Source organism: Diabrotica virgifera, chromosome 4 (assembly GCF_917563875.1).
Source record: "Diabrotica virgifera virgifera chromosome 4, PGI_DIABVI_V3a".
Classification (NCBI taxonomy): domain Eukaryota; kingdom Metazoa; phylum Arthropoda; class Insecta; order Coleoptera; family Chrysomelidae; genus Diabrotica; species Diabrotica virgifera.
Window position 1 is genome coordinate 240,671,190 of NC_065446.1, and position 19,705 is coordinate 240,690,894.

General features: G+C 34.6%; 1 protein-coding gene across 3 annotated transcripts in view; it reads left to right on the forward strand.

Moving 5' to 3' along the window:
- LOC114327302 (tudor domain-containing protein 7-like) overlaps positions 1-19,705 on the forward strand; it is a 192,937-nt gene that overhangs the window by 83,681 nt on the left and 89,551 nt on the right. For all 3 annotated transcript variants that reach the window (XM_028275884.2, XM_028275907.2, XM_028275892.2), the window contains exons 3-5: positions 7,721-7,907; positions 9,839-10,136; positions 18,538-18,840. In XM_028275884.2, coding sequence (XP_028131685.1) covers positions 7,721-7,907; positions 9,839-10,136; positions 18,538-18,840 — 788 coding nt within the window. The remainder of the gene's footprint in view (positions 1-7,720; positions 7,908-9,838; positions 10,137-18,537; positions 18,841-19,705) is intronic.

Consider the following 19,705-nt stretch of genomic DNA (forward strand, 5'->3'; position numbering starts at 1 on the left):
TCTTTATTTCAAATTGCGTTTAATGTATTTCACATAGGGTTGAATCCCGTCTTCAGTTTTTATCTTTTTCTGTTACATTTTTTTATTTCACTCAGAATGTCGCTTCACGCGCTTCGACCTAGTCGTAAGATTTCTCCATATAATATTTACTTTGTGATAAGATGGGTAGACACATGGTTGGGCATCCTACCTTCAAGAATATTTATTACACCGCGCCAGTGGGGCCGTTAAAAATATTAGTAGTTGGTTAATTCACACAATGATAAAAAATAAAACCCAAGGTAATTAGACCACAAAATTACGACGACACTGATGTATTCCCTGGTTTGCCCAGCTGAAAGGGTCTTTGAAATGTATACCTGTACCACCAACCCATGTCACTAACGCTCACCATAAATAACCATTTGTATTTGTTCAAGGATCGTAAATCACAAAATTTTGAGAGAAATTTCTCTATTTCAAATTGTGTTTAATGTATTTCACAGGGTTGAATCCCGTCTTCAGTTTTTATCTTTTTCTCTTACATTTTTTTATTTCACTCAGAATGTCGCTTCACGCGCTTCGACCTAGTCGTAAAGAAGAAAACTGACAGACCGTGGAGCGACACTCTGAGTGAAATAGAAAAATGTAACAGAAAAAGATAAAAACTGAAGACGGGATTCAACCCAAGGTGAAAAAGATTAAACGCAAGGAGAGATGACACTCTGAGTGAAATAGAAAAATGTAACAGAAAAAGATAAAAACTGAAGACGGGATTCAACCCAAGGTGAAAAAGATTAAACGCAAGGAGAGATAGAGAAATTTCTGTCAAAATTTGGTATTATGAACCTTAAAATAACACCAAATGCTAAAATTTATTAGCCTGTGGATAGTGTGGATGTCTCGTCAACCGAGGGTACGATCAGTGGCGTGGTAATTGTATGGTCAAACTACGTTTTGTTGTAATTTTTATCATTGTGAGAATTAAAAAAACCAACTAATATTTTGATCTCAACCACTGAGGGCGGTCAACTTTTTGGTTGCCTGTATTCTTCGGGACATATTCCGGACATTTCATCACAAAGTAAATATTACTAATTTTACCGTCTTGTAGGGTATCTGCGTTCTCTTTCTTTTCCACTATTATATATATTATATCTCTCTTTGCCGACGTTTAAATTAGGACCCACTTGAAGCTCGCTTCAACACGCGCCTCGACCTCGTCGTGAGAATTCCCCATAAGATTTCTCCTTTTAGATAAAATTTTAGTTAACTGTACTGATAGGGAACACTCATGGAATACCGGTCCGACTCTGATATCAACCGAGTAGATACTGTAACAAAATAATTATTGACCTACCCTCGTATACCAGCTCCCGTCTCGGGACAGACAGAACACTATCGATGTTTCGAGATACGCCGATGCAGCGCCGATGACGTGCAAGCGGTCACATGGACATAGCTGGAGATATATAGATATTTCTGGAATATCTGTATCGCATATATAAATAGGACATATTTGTAAATAGAGTTAGTCTTAAGCTAAAGTTTGTAAAGTAAACTTGTATAAATAAAAAAATAAAGTCGTATATAAATTACGAACCGCTAGTTTTATTGTAATTAGAAGTAATTACACTAATAACCGCTACAGTGGTGTTAACGGTGTGGAGTGTAAATAAATGAAAAGTGAAAAAAAGACTTTTGAACTTTATTCGTCGGGAATAATCGGAGTGCGTTAATTGTTCGGTATTCGGAAAGACTTTTGAACTTTATTCGTCGGGAATAATTGAAGTGCGTTGATTGTTCGGTATTCGGAAAGACTTAGACATTTTGAAAAGTACGTGTGTGCCGACCAAAGATGTTGCTACAAGAACTGACCATAAAACAGCTCCGTGAACAATTAGAAGAGTACGAATTAGACAGCAGTGGGTGCAAGATAGTCCTACAAGCACGACTCAAGGATGTCCTCACGAAGAACGGAGATGACCCAGAGACGTTCCACTTCCAGTCAGCAGAACAAGTAATCTTATCGAAATTAAAAACTGTTTCTGAAACGATCAATGAAACTTCTAGAAAAAGCGACGATAAATTCGAAAATGTTGCTAAAAGATTCGACGAGACTTCTCAAAGATTCGATGAGACTTCTCAAATAATTAAAGACGTATGTAGTCAAAACAATGAGAAATTCGAAAGTGTTTCGCAAAAGATTGACGAAACTTTTAAAGAGGTCTGTAGACAAAACAACGAAAAACTTGAAGAAGTTTGTAGACAGAACGACGAGAAATTTGAAGAAGTTTCTAGAACATTCGATAAGATGCAGAAAAGTGTAGAGACCGTAGAAGAAAAGATCAAACAACTAGAGAGCATGATAACCGATACAAAAGTACTACCATCAGTTAATGCAGCAGCGTTAGATCCTGTGGTGAAAGATGAACTACCGAGAGACGAAACGTCGCATAATATGAGATTCAAATTACCACCATTTGATGGAAAGTCCTCTTGGTCCATATACCTTAAACAATTTGAAGCTATTGCGACCGCCAATCATTGGACCGAACAAGAAAAGGCTGTTTCCTTGACTGCTGCTTTACGAGGTGATGCTGCAGATATATTAAGGTCAATTCCCAAGGGTCAAGAAAATTGTTACCAGACCTTGTTCACTCGTCTAGAAAAACGCTATGGAGATGCCCATCTACAACAAGTATACAAAGCACAACTGAGAAATAGAAGTCAACGAGCAAGTGAGAATCTGCAAGAATTTGAAGCAGATGTGGCTCGTGTGGTGCGGTTGGCTTATCCGGAGGTGCCAGACAGCGTTTTAGAAGAAATTGCGGTAGATACCTTTGTCAATGGGCTGAAAGATAGTGAACTACAGAAAGCTTTACGACTAGCAAGACCGAAAGTTTTAGATGAAGCACTTGCTATTGCCTTGGAACACGAAGCAGCTAGCCAAGCTTCACGAAACAATCGAGTAATAACCGTGGAAAAAGGCGATAAGAGAAAAGATGAACGTTTGGTGGAAATGGTACGGAGGGTGATTCGTGACACGATGCCGAAGAGACGCATGAAGAGGGCTGGAAGAGTTGGTTCAAATACAGATGCTTCCTCGATACGGCCATGCAGTGAAAGTTGTAATCACCGGCTTAAAGTAGATGAACAGCTTTGCCCTGTGAGACGAACTACCGTCGTTAATGAGCAATGCCAGCCACAACAGTTACAAGAAGCCCAAGAAGATGATCCATGTATAAAAAGAGTATTGGATTGGATGCGGCAAGGTGAGAGACCTAGTTGGCAGAACATTAGTGCATGTAGTCCAGAAGTCAAGGCCTACTGGAGCCAATGGAATTGCCTGGTACTAAAAGATGATCTTCTGTACAGAACCTTTGAGAACGATGATGGTACAGAATCTAAGCTTCAGTTAATTGTACCTAAAAGTAAAGTGTCAGAAGTATTGCGTCAGTTGCATGACGGTACATCAGGTGGACACTTTGGTATTACGAAGACTCTGCAAAAGGTTCGAGAACGGTTCTATTGGGTGAACTGTAAAGATGATGTAAGAAGATGGTGCCGAAAATGTGAACTGTGTGCATCCGGTAATGGTCCGGTTGGTAAAAAGAGAGCACCCATGAGACAGTACAATGTTGGAAGTCCTATGGAAAGAGTAGCTATCGACATTGCAGGTCCATTTCCAGAAACCGATGCTGGAAATAAATACATCCTGGTAGCCATGGATTATTTTACAAAATGGACTGAGGCCTATGCATTACCAAATCAAGAAGCTGCTACCGTTGCAGAGGTACTTGTTAAAGAATTCTTTAGCCGATTTGGTGTTCCCTTGGAGATCCACTCCGACCAAGGGCGAAACTTTGAGTCAGCTCTTTTCCAAAACGTTTGTAAATTGATTGGTGCCAATAAGACCAGAACAACACCCCTGCATCCTCAATCAGATGGGATGGTCGAGAGGATGAACCGAACGATGGGTAAACACTTGTCCAAAGTTGTATCTGAACATCAGCGAGATTGGGACCAACACATTCATTTATTCCTGATGGCCTACCGCTCGGCCGTAAATGAAACTACAGGTCAAACACCAACCTGCCTGATGTTGGGTCGTGAAGTTCGTTTGCCCTGCGACCTAGAGTTTGGCCGCAGACCTTCTGAGGAATATGTTGCAGGCGAAGAATACGTAGACCGCCTGAAGTTACGAATGAACAACATTCATGAACTTGCCCGACAACACATCCAGATAGCCAGTGACAGAATGAAAGATCAATATGATTCTCGCTGCAAGAATGAAAGCTTCGAAGTAGGTGATCTTGTCTGGCTTTATAATCCACAACGTCGTCGAGGCCTGTGTCCTAAACTGCAAAGACAATGGGAAGGTCCGTATGAAGTTAAGAAGAAAATAAATGACGTAATATACAGAATTAAGAAGTTACCAAACGGTAAACCAAAAGTTATTCACATAAATCGTCTTGCACCATATGCTGGCTCAAATGAAACAGAGGAAGCCCGAGTCCTCCAACAGGAGATGAAAGATGCACCACAGCCAAGTTTTAAGGAATTTATGTCAAATTACGCAGAAAGAAAGAGTGCTAGATTCGGCGTGACCACAGAAGTTCAGCAAGATCTGTTTGGTGTTCCAGAAAACGTCTCTCTAGCCCACTGTGTTGCACAAGACCTCGAGATGACTAAAGGAATCTCGTCCGTATTCAATAGAAAGTTCGGCCGCCTGGACGAGTTAAGGAATCAACAACCTAAAATTGGAAGAGTATTGCGATTGGAAGATGGTCCTCGATCTTTGCTGTATATAGTGACCAGGAAGTCTTATACGGACACGCCAAGCTACGAGAACATATGGCGTGCTCTAACTAATTTGAAGAAAATGGTCTGTAATTATGACATCAAAGATTTGGCTTTACCAAAAATTGGCCATGCAGTAGAAAATCTGGATTGGAAGATTGTGAGAAGCATGCTGGAAGTGATCTTCAGAGAAACTGGCGTACGGATTACTGTGTGTTGCATGAACCCGAAGATGTCATACCCTTCAAAGACAGTAGACTGTTACTTCTTTTCTAGGGGTGTATGCAGAGCTGGAGAATCCTGTAGATTCCGCCATCCTGGGCCATCTAGAGTTGCTGATCGGGACGCTCAGATCTTAAGAGGGGAGCAGTGTAACAAAATAATTATTGACCTACCCTCGTATACCAGCTCCCGTCTCGGGACAGACAGAACACTATCGATGTTTCGAGATACGCCGATGCAGCGCCGATGACGTGCAAGCGGTCACATGGACATAGCTGGAGATATATAGATATTTCTGGAATATCTGTATCGCATATATAAATAGGACATATTTGTAAATAGAGTTAGTCTTAAGCTAAAGTTTGTAAAGTAAACTTGTATAAATAAAAAAATAAAGTCGTATATAAATTACGAACCGCTAGTTTTATTGTAATTAGAAGTAATTACAGTAAATAACCGCTACAATACAATACTCAAAATCAAAATAGGTATTCGCTCTGATACGATTGGTACGAAGTAACGAAGTAATCAGAGTAATCAAAGTAGATACAATAGTCGTTACTCGCTCTAATACGATTGGTACGAAGTAACGAAATAACCAGAGTAATCAAAGTTAATACAATAGTCGTTACTAGCTCTGATACGATTGGTACGAAGTAATCAGAGTAATCAAAGTAACGATTTGCCTCTCTGTATAGTAATCATTACTTTCGGTATTCGTAAGTAACGAGTACTTTGTAATGAATATTTACTTTTTCAACATCACTACATGGTGGGTCTTGGCGTATTCTAGAATCAGCTTCCATTCCTTCCTCTCCTTTGCCTTGGTTTTTCAATTTCATACTCTTAATGCTTCTAAGTCATCTTCTACCTAATCCATAAATCATGCTCTGGACCTGCCTCTTTTCCTCACTCCATCCAGCCTTTGGTTATAAATGTGTTTCAACAACTCAATCTCATCTCATTCATTTTCCATAAGTGGCCTAGACCACATCCTGTTTATTTTGATAGCCACTGCAGCCTGTTTATTTTGATAAACTACAAATACAAAGATAATGTAAAGTAATATAGTATAATAACGAATCTGCCGTCTGAATGGTATCATATATCTTGCCGACCACCTGAAGGGTATCGCAGTTGCTTCATCTGGGGACCTGTGGAAAAATTGTTGTCCCCTTTTGGACCTAAAACTCAGAACTCAGCAAGAGATTGATAAATGTTCCTTGCCGGTCTGTTTTCCTAGTAGTTCATCAAGTTCCTTAGACTTTCATTCGGATTACTTAGGTCATTCAAGATTGTGTACGTTTTTTCATTTATTTTATCTATAATTTTTACCTCTTTGGTTTCTCTGCATAGAAACCTTTCTGATATATGGGAATATTCACAACCTCCCTTATAATTTGGTTATGTGCTACATACTTGTATCTTCTTCCTGTTGGTTTTACAGCTTCGGTCTCAAGCTACTGATTCATATGTTATGGCTGCTGTGATGACGCTGCTTATCATTCTTAGCTTCGTTTTCAATCTTAGATTGCTATTTCTTCCAAATGATGATTGGACTGTAATTTTGGGCGAATACTCATTTTTTCCTGCTTTCCGAATCAACACTTGTCCTTCGTTCATTTCTTAAGAAATCTTAGTTTGAGCACCGCATTAGATTGCTTTTTTTGGAAGATTTTTTAGTGCTCTGTGACCTTGTTTGCTCCTGGTGCTTTTTCTTTGCTTTTAGGTATTTCATTATTCTTTTGACTTTTTCTGAGAAGTGAATTATTCCTGAGTTTCTTGATAATCTTTTGTGACTACGTTCTACTTCTATAAAATCTACATCATCAGCCATCTTTCAAGGGAATTTTTCATCACTTCAGCTTTTTCTTCTCTCAGATAATACACTATCATTAATTTCATGAACAGGGAAAATATAAGGAATACATAAATGGATAGCTATACAATATACATATTACCTTCAAACGCCTTTTATGTGACTTAAAAATTAAAACTGAAAAAAATACTGATTTTGTGCACATTTCTTCTCATTGCATGTTTCTTTTTCACTAATCTTCACTTATAACTTCTGCATAGTCTATTAAATGTTGATGTGTTGATGTTACTCTTTAATTATTGCATATTGTTGTGTTGTACATATTCCTTTTTTTACTGAATTGATGTTTTAAGATGTCATTTTCCATTCTTCTTGATGTTTTTGCTGTCTTCTTTATTCTAGCATTTATACGTTTATGAGATGTGACCAATTTTATTAAAACATTGTCTGATTTGATACCCTGTATCTCTATTGCTATCACCGTCATTCTCTTTGGCATTATCCCTGTGCGGGTCAGCTTCCCTAATTCCATTTCTCCATAAATTTCTATCTTTGGTCATATGTGTCCCCCCAGGTCTTCCTCTCCTGCTTCTTGCAAGAACTCACAGCTCATCAATTCTTTGTATTGGGTGATTAATGTTTGACGTTAAACATGACCAAACCATCTTAACCTATGCTCCCTAATTTTGGCATCAATTGGTGCCACCCCTAGAGTTTTCCAAAATACTCTCCTAATTTTATCATTTTTTGTTACTCCATTCATCCATCTAGGCATTCTCATTTCCGCAACATAAGGATTCTCATTTATCTTTCTAAAATAATAAAATTGCAAGCATGTGTGATACAATTTTTTTAATATAGTATAATAATATTTATTTATTTTTTGTAAATTTTTAGGAGATTATAGAACACTTGAAGGGGAAAGAATACCATATGCCAAGTTAGGTTATAGATCTCTGGAAGAGTTTTTAAAATCTGCCCCTACATTGAATTTGACTCAAAATAGCAATGGAGAAATTGTCGTTCAAGCCCAGCGTATTGAGGCATCAGCTCATATTGTCGATATGGTTAAAAAACAAAAACCGTAAGTAACATGAACTTATAAAATGCAAACATTTATTCCAAATATTATATTTTTGCCTTTTAACAAAATAACTGTTACTTCATACAATAGTGTGGTCATGGTACATCAAAGTAGAACACATTTGTGAGCACTAGGATCAGTAGAGGCTTTAAATCTAAGCTTTTCTTGCCTTCCGAACGTCTTATCTATTACTAACTGTGTTGCCTCAGAGAAAGCCACAAGTCTCTTTACAAGTTTCTTTTGGCTCAGTTACATAAAGGAGGACGAATCCAGGATCTGCTGCCTTACCATGCCAGTGCCGGGCACTTCCAGAGGATATGTGAGGTTTCCCCCTCACTACATTTATCTTCAATTCTGGCCCCATCTGTAACCAACTAATTATGTATGAACTTCAGGCAAATCAATGATGATTGACTATATTCCTGAATTAATCAATTATGATTAAATTATAAATGAAAACTTATATTACAAAAAGTTGATGTTTACTGTTAGCGTCAACCATAACAGTGTTGTCAAATCTTACACTTAGAAAATAACCAAATAAAATTTTTGTCTAGATATTCTTTCAAAGCAAACCCCTTGAAAGAACGCAGTTCTTTCAAAAACCTACAGAACTAACAAAAGAAGACAAAGATTGATCAACTAAAAGGAAAGGTTAACATTGTACTGCATTGCAACTCCATCCGAAACCTGGATACATTTTTCTGACTTGCCCAAGAGTCTATTGAAGTGGAGGAGCCCTGTCGTCTTTGATCAGCACGAGAGATCCTAGCTTAACATACGGTATCAATTGGATCTCAATTTCTGGCGCATTGTAGCTCGTCTCGTTCAAGTATAGCGGTTGCCATCTTGACCATAGTTGTTCAACCATTAATTGTATAGATTACCATTCGTCGAGATGGTTCTCCAAGAACGTGAGTAATCTTGACATAGTTAAGGTACATTCAATCATAAATGTGCTGGCGTCAAGGCAGTGTTATCAAGACGGACCTTATTACCCTTGGGGGCACTAATCTGCAGACCCTGCTGGAGCTGAGCCGGTATAATTCCAGTCCAAGAGTTCGTAGGTTGACACTACTGGTATTAATATGATTTTTAGTCAGCCCTTCAAAAGATGCGCTTATAAATTTGGCAGCTGTCAAACTATTAGTTTATGGGATATATCATTTTGAATGGAACAAGTTTTGTTAGTTTAAAAAATGGATAAAAAGGAATTTCGTGTCTTAATAATGCATTGCTTTTTCGCGAAAAAAAAATACTGTTGAAGCCAAAGCTTGCCTTGATAAACATTATTCGGACTCTGCACCAAGAAAATCAACAGTTGAAAAATAGTTTGCTAAGTTTAAACGAGCCGAAATGAGCACCGAGTACTATGCACACAGAGGAAGTCCCAAAGAGGCTGTTATCGACGAAAACATCAAAAAAGTCCTGAAAATAATTTTGACTGGCCGTAAAGTGAAGTTGTTTGAGATAGCTGAGACTGTAAAGATATCAAAGGAAGGTGTTGGATATATTGTGCATGAATATTTGGTTATGCGAAAGCTCTATGCAAAGTGGGTGCTGCGAGTGCTCACAATCTATCAAAAACAACAACGTATTGATGATTCTGAGATTTGTTTAAAGCTCTTCAATCGTAATAAAACCGAATTTTTGCGTCGATATATTACAATGGATGAAACATGGCTCCATCATTTCACACCAGAGTCCAATCAACAGTTATGTTCAACATAACTATATTGAATAATAAAATCAAATTTTATCAACCAGAATTTCTTTCTATGTTAGCCTACGATCTTTTCAGCCCAACGATTACTATCTCCTTCGCCATCTGAAAACGTACAGGCGTAAAAACAGATTTACAATTCAGTTTCAGACCGTTATTTAGAATTAGAATAAAAACCAAGCTGCATACCTTTTTTTTATTTTTTTAGGCCGAAAAAGTTGAAACGTGCCCGTTTTTTAAAAGCGCCTCCACCGAGAACTTGGCGTGCGAACAATTCTCAAAAGTATTATGACAAAAAACAATTCACATCACCCAGAGTCGCTAGAGTAGCCCACAATCAATTTGTAGACTACAAACAACCTAAAATAGCTTCAAAAGTAGTGGTGCCGGATCATTCTTCATTTTCCCACAGCAAAAATTTACCTCCAAGGTTACAGAAACAAACGTCACAGAACCCACCAAATTCTTCACAAAACAGTCGATTACAAGTAACTTATGATGATATAGTAAGTAATTTTTTGTCTTAATAATTCTGTGCTGATAAGTAAACAGGCCTTAAGGGGGGTGGGGGTATGAATTGAAATCATCATTTCAAGCACATTTTTGTGAATTTTTTTTAATTTTCTTTTTAAATGTAATAAGCATATTTAGTACAATTCCAAGAATATTCAATAAAAATTTCAAGGCAAAATAGCTAATCGCAACAAATTTTTACAGACACTTCAAAAAAAAAAGAGCATGTGTACTTTGTATGCACGTAAGAAGTTATACTTCTATTTTTATGATTTCAACGAAACAAAATATATTTTAAACATTTTAATTTTATTTTTATTTAAATATTAAACTAGCCTTTCAAGTATCTGCTGTATTTTCGTCAAATTTTAAAATCATTAAAAATGGTAAATTCTCGATAAATAATGTTAATCCGTCATTTTTTGACGAACTGGAGCGTCCCAGCAATTGCTTTTCCCTGGAGGAATTATAAAAAATCTAAAGGACGTCAGATTTTCTACACAATTTTAATAGAAGTATAACTCCTAACGTGCGTACAAAGTACACTCGTATTTTTTTTCTGTATTAATAAGTCCAAAAAATATATAAAAACTATTTAAAAAGTCAGTACAATTATAAACTCGCATTTGTCCCTATTCTCACAACTTAAAACAATACTTAACAAACACATTCTTTAACCACAGCCGCCATATTGGAATGTCATGTCATTGAAATGCCCAATCAGAACTAACGTATAATGTATCTGCGCCTGGCACCAACAATTTTGATGAATTCGCGCACATTTACATTCACTCGTCATTGGATCATGCGAAACAAAAAATTCAAAAATATTTTATTAGCTTACGAGTTCCTCGAAGTAACGCTGTGTAGTTTTTTAGTTTTAACCATTTTTGAGTTTTTGGTATCACTCAGAAGTGAAAATAATGACATTTTTTGTAAATGGTGAAAATCAACATATCGCAAATTGACTTATTAATGCAGATCTACTAAAAATAAAAGTATCGCGTGAATAAAGACTTATGACGTTAATAATAATAGTCGCTAAGAGATGGCACCAAGTGTCTATATTTGTTTGGCGCGAGAGTAGTTAAATACTTAATATTTTCGTATATACAAGACCCAAATTAGTTACGCAGCAGAATGTGAAGCAATTTGTGTGTTTACTTCTCGTCAAGGACGACTGTTCTTATATTTACGATTAGTTTTTGTGAAAATTCTCTCTAAAATAAGGACCTTTTTGTAGTTAGGTCAACGTTTTAACAAAGTTGAAGTGAATGTTTCTCAGGAAAAAAGACTCAACTCTATGGGAAACAAATTGATAAAATTTAACCATTTTAACACTTTATAAATTTATCTAGTTATCACAGTTTGTATTTAGATATATTTATAACAAAATTGTATAGGTAATTTCTTGAAAGTAACAACTTATTTGGAGTTATGCCCGTAATCATATCTATAAAATTTTAACATGCCTCTCCTCTAAAATCGCCTCCTTTGACTTAAGCCTACCTTCTTGCGAAGCGGCGATATGTATTTATTATTGTTAAACAAAAAAAAAATAGAAAAAAATATCTCGGCAGCAGCGTTACCTCACAAACTGTCTTAAAGAATATCTATACAAAATTCCAGATGGATTGGTCAAGTAGTTGTATACTTATGAGTCATAATGTCCACCATCTTTGGAAAAAAGCAGTTTTGGGAAAAAAGTTTTGACAACTTTTGTTTTTAATTTCTGTCAATTTCTGTTTTTTAATGATTGTCAAATCGTAAAGTGATGCACGCCGGAATATGTTTTTGAATCGCGGAGTAATTTACAGCAGACAAGGGGAACAGCTGTTTAACGTTTCTCACTACGCACAAGCGCGTTGGCACGAGACTGTTGCAAATAGAGTCGAAGGTAGGGATATTCAACATGCTGTATTTCTGGTACTTTTGTCCCGATAAATCTAAAAATTTCAGAGAGTATTCTTGTATGTGCTTTCATATAAAAAATCGAAAATTTCAAAAAATTTTAAACCCTACCCCCATGTATGTCAAAAATATCAATGTTGATTTAAGTTTTTTAGTACGTTAAAAAAATCGATAAAAAGTAATAGAAATCTATATATTTTCACTTTTAGTTTGAAATTAACTGTTAAATTAATCTAAGCATTGAAATTCAATTGCTTTTCATTGTTTTTTATCGATTTTTTTAACGGTTTAAACCATTTTACTTATCAGCACAGAACTAGTCTAGTATATATTTGCTTTTCCAACCACCTTGAAGCATTTGTTTATCCTAAATGTTGTAACATCTTATCCGTAGTCCAGTATTGTCTATCTACAAAAAATGTCTTGATGGGCCCCAAGTCGAGTAGCAAGTGATCCCGTAATTTCCCTATCATATTTTCTTCTAATAATTATCCGTTAATTTCGTATTAGGGATAGGATTGTGTATTTGTATGACTGGATAATCTATTGCAACTGGCTGAATGACTAATGTGTATGCCATTAAAAAAATACCTTGAAGAATGTGACGATAATATAATTTTATCGTCTAGAGTAGGTACGCCTATGTATTAACCAAAACATGTTTTTATACCATCTCTGTCAGTATAAAAGACGGAACAGTAATCCATTTGATTATTCTCTGTGTGCTGAACGGAGAATAACCGTACAGGTATAATAGGTGAATTAAACGTATTCCGACCATATTGGCGACCTGAGCGAATTCGACGAGTCACAACCCTACCCTAAGCTACGCGAGCTGAGCGAAGCGATCCTGCCATTTTCTTTCCTTCTGGCGTGATGAGCGAGATTTCCTCTCCTTATACAACCTTCTCCTGCGCATCCCTCCGCATTCCTTTTGTGCATTGTCAAATGTTTGTTGTTTGCTTTAGCTTTCATTACCAGTTTCTTCCACTCATTTCGATCTGTCTCCGGTTTATCTCCTTTAGGATTTTGATGTTTCTCATGACTTAGTCCTGTTTCTCTCTAGGTCTTCCTTGGTCTTTAACTTTCTGGCTTCCATCGGGTGTCCTTTTTAATCAGCATTTTTGTTCCTTCTTTCTGTAGAGTAGTTTCTCTCAGTAGTTTTCGTACCATTTTCTTGTTCACCCTCTTTTTCATCATATTTTTCTTTCTTATTTCGCCGTCTAGCTTCTCTATTTTTTTTTCGTGTGCTCTATTTTTTGATTTTAATGCTGCATTTTCGGATTTTAATTTTGCAATTTCTACTTTCATTAGCTGAAAATAATTTTGCACTTAATCAATTTTTTGTTCCATTCCTATACCTCTCTCCTGCATACTATCTCATTTTTCACCTACCTTTTTCATCTTTTTCTCCTACATACTATCCAATTTTTCATTTACCTTTTTCATCATTTTTTCCTCCATCTTTACTCAACGATAGAAACCTACCTCCAGTCGAAAGGTATGTTTCAAATGTTTCCCTTTGAGTTCCTTTGTTATAAATTTAATTTCATTTTTATTATCAATTTCAGGCTACTGAGGATTTATTTCACAATTCGGCAACGTCACCAAGTTTCATAATCTACAGTCAAAAGTGTAGGGTATGTCTGGTATCATTGTTTCTCGCGGCACATGTAATTTTCGCAGATTACTACAATTAGTGCAGTCAGTGAGGGTATTTGGATCTGAATTCTATCCTACTGCATGCATTTTAATGAAATTTTGAGAATAGCCTCTACTTATCTCCTAATTCAAAGTCTACCCTATGCTGATGTGCGCTTTTATCTTGGGAATAGTTCCCACCTCTTGTCGGGGGTGGAAATTTTTTTGGTCAAAATAACCACGGAAGTGGCTAGAGAACCTAATTTTAAGCAAAAACTGCTCTATAATTTTTTTTATAAACTCGATACTTTTTTAGTTATTCGCGGTTGAAAATTTGCTATTTTCATTGAAAAATGTTCGAGGTCAGTGGAGGAGGCTCTTCAGAAAATGGAAACACCAATAGCAATTACAGAATTTATTTATAACACCGACACTAGGGTAGTTACCCCGGGAGAACGTTGAGTACTGAGTGTGACTTGTACGCGATTTAGTTGAAGACTGTATTTGAAGTTACATCTTGACTGGAGGAGTTGATTCTTGTGAATTATTCTAAAATGTATATTCTTTCTCAGCGGTGGCACCAGTATTGGTGTCAGGCCACGCGCTGAGTATGTTTACAAAATATTGAGAACAAAGAAATATATTATATTAATCAAATTAAATATGCAATTGCCCGAATTTTTGTTTACAATTTACAACTCGTGAACCAAATTAGAGACCCGCACATGTAAATATACAATAACAAATTGGTTCATTTCATATACGGGGTGATAAAATTATAGTATTAAATATCGGATATGAATAATAAATGTTTGATATTTGACAGGCGGTTTTTGCGAATACCCTAAACATTATGCATATCACGAAAAAACTATATAAAACATTTTTATAGTTGATGAAAAATCAAAGAGATTCGTGTTTTCATAAACCTTCTAGTTATCATACAAAAAGAGATATTTAGTAGATTAAAAGAGTTTGTTTTTTTTTGTGCATGCTCAAACCGGTGTGGCAAACTTAAAATAATAGAGAAACGGTAGATTTTTTATAATGGGGTATAATGAACAATGCCTTTTGTAGTAGTTGAAAGACCTTTAAAATGAGCACTGTTAAATTTCGATTAGTAATGGATTACATTCAAACTAAGCGAGTTAAGGTAAAGGAGGCAAAAAATAAGGGAGGCCAGGCTCAATTTGGGCAGTAGTGCCGTAGAAGAAGAAGAAGAGTTAAAATGCAAAAAAAATTGATGACTAATGTATTTTAAGGAAAAATGACAAGTATATTTAACCCCTCATCCACCAGAATTTAAATGCATCGTTTTCCTTCTATAATACCTTTTATTATAGTGTTATTTCTATGTTAAAAAAGTTGGACGGATTGGAAATGAATTGTTTTTGAAAAAAAAATAAGATCAAATTATAGAGCGCATTTTTAAATTTTCTTAAAATTCTTCCTTTTTCTCCATGTAACTCAAAAATGATATGAGATACGAAAAAAATACAGTACAAAAATGTAGGGTCTTTTCAGATAACAATTTTGTTTTTTCTTTCACTACTGTATATATCTTTTTTTCGAGTTACATGGAGAAAAAGAAAGATTTTAAAGAAAATTTAAAAATGCGCTCTATAATTTGATTTAATTTTTTTCAAAAACCATTCATTTAAATTTTGGTGGATGAGGGGTTAAATATACTCATATTTTTCCTTTAAATATATTAGTCATCAATTTTGTGCGCCATATATCGGTTAGTTTGAATCTACTCGACATTTAACAGTGCTCGTTTTAAAGGTCTTTTCAAGTACTACAAAAGATGTTGGTAATAGCGTTATACCCCTAATATCGACTATTTCTCTGTTATTTTAAGTTAAACACACCGATTTGAGCATGCACCAAAAAAATCTCTTAATCTACCGTATCTATTTTTGTATTATAACTAAAAGATTTATGAAAACACGAGTATCTTTGATTTTTGATATGTTACAAAAATGTTTTAGATAGTTTTTTTCGTTAGATGCATATTTTTAAGGTATTTGCAAAAAAAACGTCTAAAACGGTGACATTTTTCAATGAAAATGGCAAATTTTCAACCACGAATAACTCACAAAGTATTAAGCAAATTATAGAGCAGTTTTTGCTTAGAATTAGATTCTCTAGCCACTTCTGTGGTTATTTTGACCAATAGTCTAGTAAAATAAAATTACACTACATGTAAATCAAAAGGTAAATTCGTACAGGTTGAAACAAATTTTATATCAAAGTTTAGGTGGGTACAAAAGATATTTTCAAGAAAGTATCCAAATCATACAAGGGGATCATTGTTTAAATAATTAAAGAGGGGTCATTTTTGCAAAAAATTACTTTTTTAACTGCTGAGGTCATTCAGTTACTAATGAAGGTCTATAGAATTATTTTCTTCAAAGCTGAAGGGTAAATCTTTCACATAAGTCTTACTAAATTAAATTTGACCCTATATTTATTTAAATAATTATACATAAAACTTTAAAAAACAAATTTGCAAAAAATTATTTTTAGCGATTTAAATAAGCACTATAAAATATCTTATTTTACAGGAGAAGTTGCACTAAGTTATCAGTATTAAACAAAAAAAAATTGGTCCAAAAATATTTAATATTTTTTGAGATATTGAATTTGATTATTAAATGTTGCTCTATTTTCAATTGCAAAAACGCGGTTGTTGCCAAAGAAATATTCACCTATATTAAATCTTATTATTTTTATTTTTATGTATATTTTCGATAAATGTATTGACAAATTTAAATTTCAATTAAACTTCACCCTAAAATGGCATTTGAAAATTATTCAAATTTGTTTATAATTTGTTTTTTTAATAACGTTGCGGATATTAAATATTTTGAAATGCCGTTTCGATAATTGGGTTCCTGGGAATTTTTCACTAATTAACAAATTTTTTTGTCTTTTTTTCCTCTTCTTTTTTTTCTTGGAGTTATATTACTACGGACCCTTTTAGGGTTAAGTTTCATTAAGAATGTCGAATCTCTAAGTTGTAGATTCTAGACCTAAAAATATTAAGATTGGTCTAAAATCACGTAAATAAAATGTGGCTACTTACTGAGTTACAGGGTGTTTTAATTAAAAATTTAAAAATTATTTTTACCAAGTACTTTCAAACTATTTGACGTATCCTTATTATACTTGGCAGAAAGTGTGGGTACTATACATTCTACTAAATTGTGATAAATAAAAGTTTCTAGCTACTACCAGAAGCGTACGACAGGGGATAGTAAATGGTTTACTCTTCCCAAATTCTACGCCACTGAGGGAATTACTATTTTAGCGAAATTTTTCGATTCTCCAATACTTTATATGTAAATAATATACTCTTTACTGGTAACGATTAAGTCATTAGTTTTCGAGATATTGGACGTTAAAAATGAAACGGCATAGTTATTTTGATTCATTCATTCATTCATTTTAAACTTCCAATATCTCTCAAACTGATGACTTTATGGATACCAATAAAGTTATTTACATACAAAGTATTGGAGAATCGAAACATTTCGCTAAAATAGTAATTCACTCAGTGGCGTAGAATTTGGGGAGGGTCAATCATTCACTATCCCCTGTCGTACGCCTCTGGCACTAGCTAGAAACGATTATTAATCCCAATTTAGTAGGTTGTATAATAGCCACACGTTCCGCCAAGTATGATAAGGATACGTCAAATAGTTTTAAAGTAATTGGTAACAAAAATTTCTAAATTTTTAAATAAAACACTCTGTAACTCAGTAAGTAGCCACATTTTATTTAAGAGATTTTGGTTAAATCTTAATATTTTTAGGTCTAGAATCTACAACTCAGAGATTAGATATTCTTAATAAAATTTAACCCTAAAAGGGCCAGTAGTAATATAACTCCCAAGAAAAAAAAAGAAGAAGAAAAAACGACAACAAAATTTTGTTAATTAGTAAAAAATTCCCAGGAACCCAATTATCGAAACGGCATTTCAAAATACTTAATCCCCGCGACGTTATTAAAAAAAAATTATAAACAAATTTGAATAATTTTCAAATGCCATTTTAGGGGAGGAGTTTAATTGAAATTTGAATTTATCAATACGTTTATCGAAAACGTACATAAAAATAAAAATAATTAGATCTTAAGTAGGTGAATATTTTTTTGGCAACAACCGCGTTTTTGCAATTGAAAATATAGTAACATTTAATAAACAAATTCAATATCTCAAAAAATATTAAATATTTTTCAACCAATTTTTTTTTTGCTTAATACTGGTAAAATAGCGCAACTTAGTCTGTAAAATAAGATATTTTATAGTGCTTATTTAAAACGTTAAAAATAATTTTTTGCAAATTTGTTTTTAAAGTTTTATATACAATTATTTAAATACATAGGAGGTCAAATTTAATTTAGTAAGTCTTATGTGAAAGATTTACCCTTCAAGTTTGCAGAAAAAAATCCCATAGACCTTCATTAATAAGTGAATTACCTCAGCAGTTAAAAAAGTATTTTTTTTGCAAAAATGACCCCTTTTTAATTATTTAAACAATGATCCCCTTGTATGATTTGGATACTTTCTTGAAAATATCTTTTGTACCCACCTAAACTTTAATATAAAATTTGTTTTAACCTGTACGAATTTACATTTTGATTTTTATTTTATTAGGCTACAAACCCCTAAGATAAAAGCGCAAATCGGCATAGGGTAGACTTTGAATAAGGAGATAAGTAGAGCCTATTCTCAAAATTTCAGGATAGAATTCGGAGGTAATATCCTGTTTTTGCTCTCATTGACTGACGTAAATGTTGATATCTTACACACTATGATTAATCTGGTTATAATTTTAGGATGTTTTCACAAAGAGCAATACGGCTTTCGCTGCCAACACGTTACGAGAAATCAGAAAGGCCTCTTTGGAGGAGGAGGAGGTTAACAATTCCGGCTCTAGTAGAAGGAGGATGATCACGCAAAAGATGTCAGAAATCAACTTAGAGCGAGATAGCGGGAAATTGATAACGCCAAAGATGCCAGAAATCAACTTAGAGCGAGACATCGGGAGAATAATAACGCCAAAGATATCAGAAGTCAACTTCGAGCGAGATAGCGGGAACAGCAGCCCTGTGAGCGATGTCACTCCCCCGCCAGTCAGTGTAAGTTAAACGAAATATAATAATAGTATGGTATAACTAGACCCAAACCCAGACATCCAAAGTTAAAGTTATCCTCCAACACCAAATTGTTCTGTATGGTCCACATAATGCTCAGAAAAAAGTCACTCCTCTCGGACTTGAAAAAACATGTTCAAAGTATATACGGAAATGGATACTAATTAATTCTAAATTCTAAGCAACTTCTGTTTTATAGAGTTTTTTCACTAAGTTAATACTTTTCCAGTTATTTGCAAGTACAAGCACGGCACAAGTCCAATAGTAAAGTAGGGTAGGAAGGTAGGGTAATTCTCAGGACCATTAGTTCATTCAGTATGTCTTTGAAGTTAATATACAGGGTGTCCCGAAAAGATTGGTCATAAACTATACCACAGATTCTGGGGTCAAAAATAGGTTGATTAAAACCTTACTTACCTTAGTACAAATGTGCACATAAAGAAGTTACAGCCCTTTGAAATTACAAAATGAAAATAATTTTTTTCCAATCCGGTAAAAGATAAGAGGAACATCGATTATGTTATGTTATATCGAAAATTATTTGCGATTTTTCATTGAAAATGGACATACGGCATTTTTATGGCAGGAACATCTTTAAAAAAATTAGAATGAAATTTGCGCTATCCATAAAATGTTGTTTTGTTCCTTAAACCCCCCCTATACTTTTGTATGTTTCTATTAAATTATTATTATTGTAGTACTATTAGTTAAACACCAATGTTTTTAAAACTTTTTTGCCTCAGTACTTTCTCGAAAAGTCAGTTTTTATCGAGATATTTTGAATATTTGTCAAATCCACCACATGTTTGTATATGGTTATGGCTAAGTACGATTATAGAGACCTGGTAAT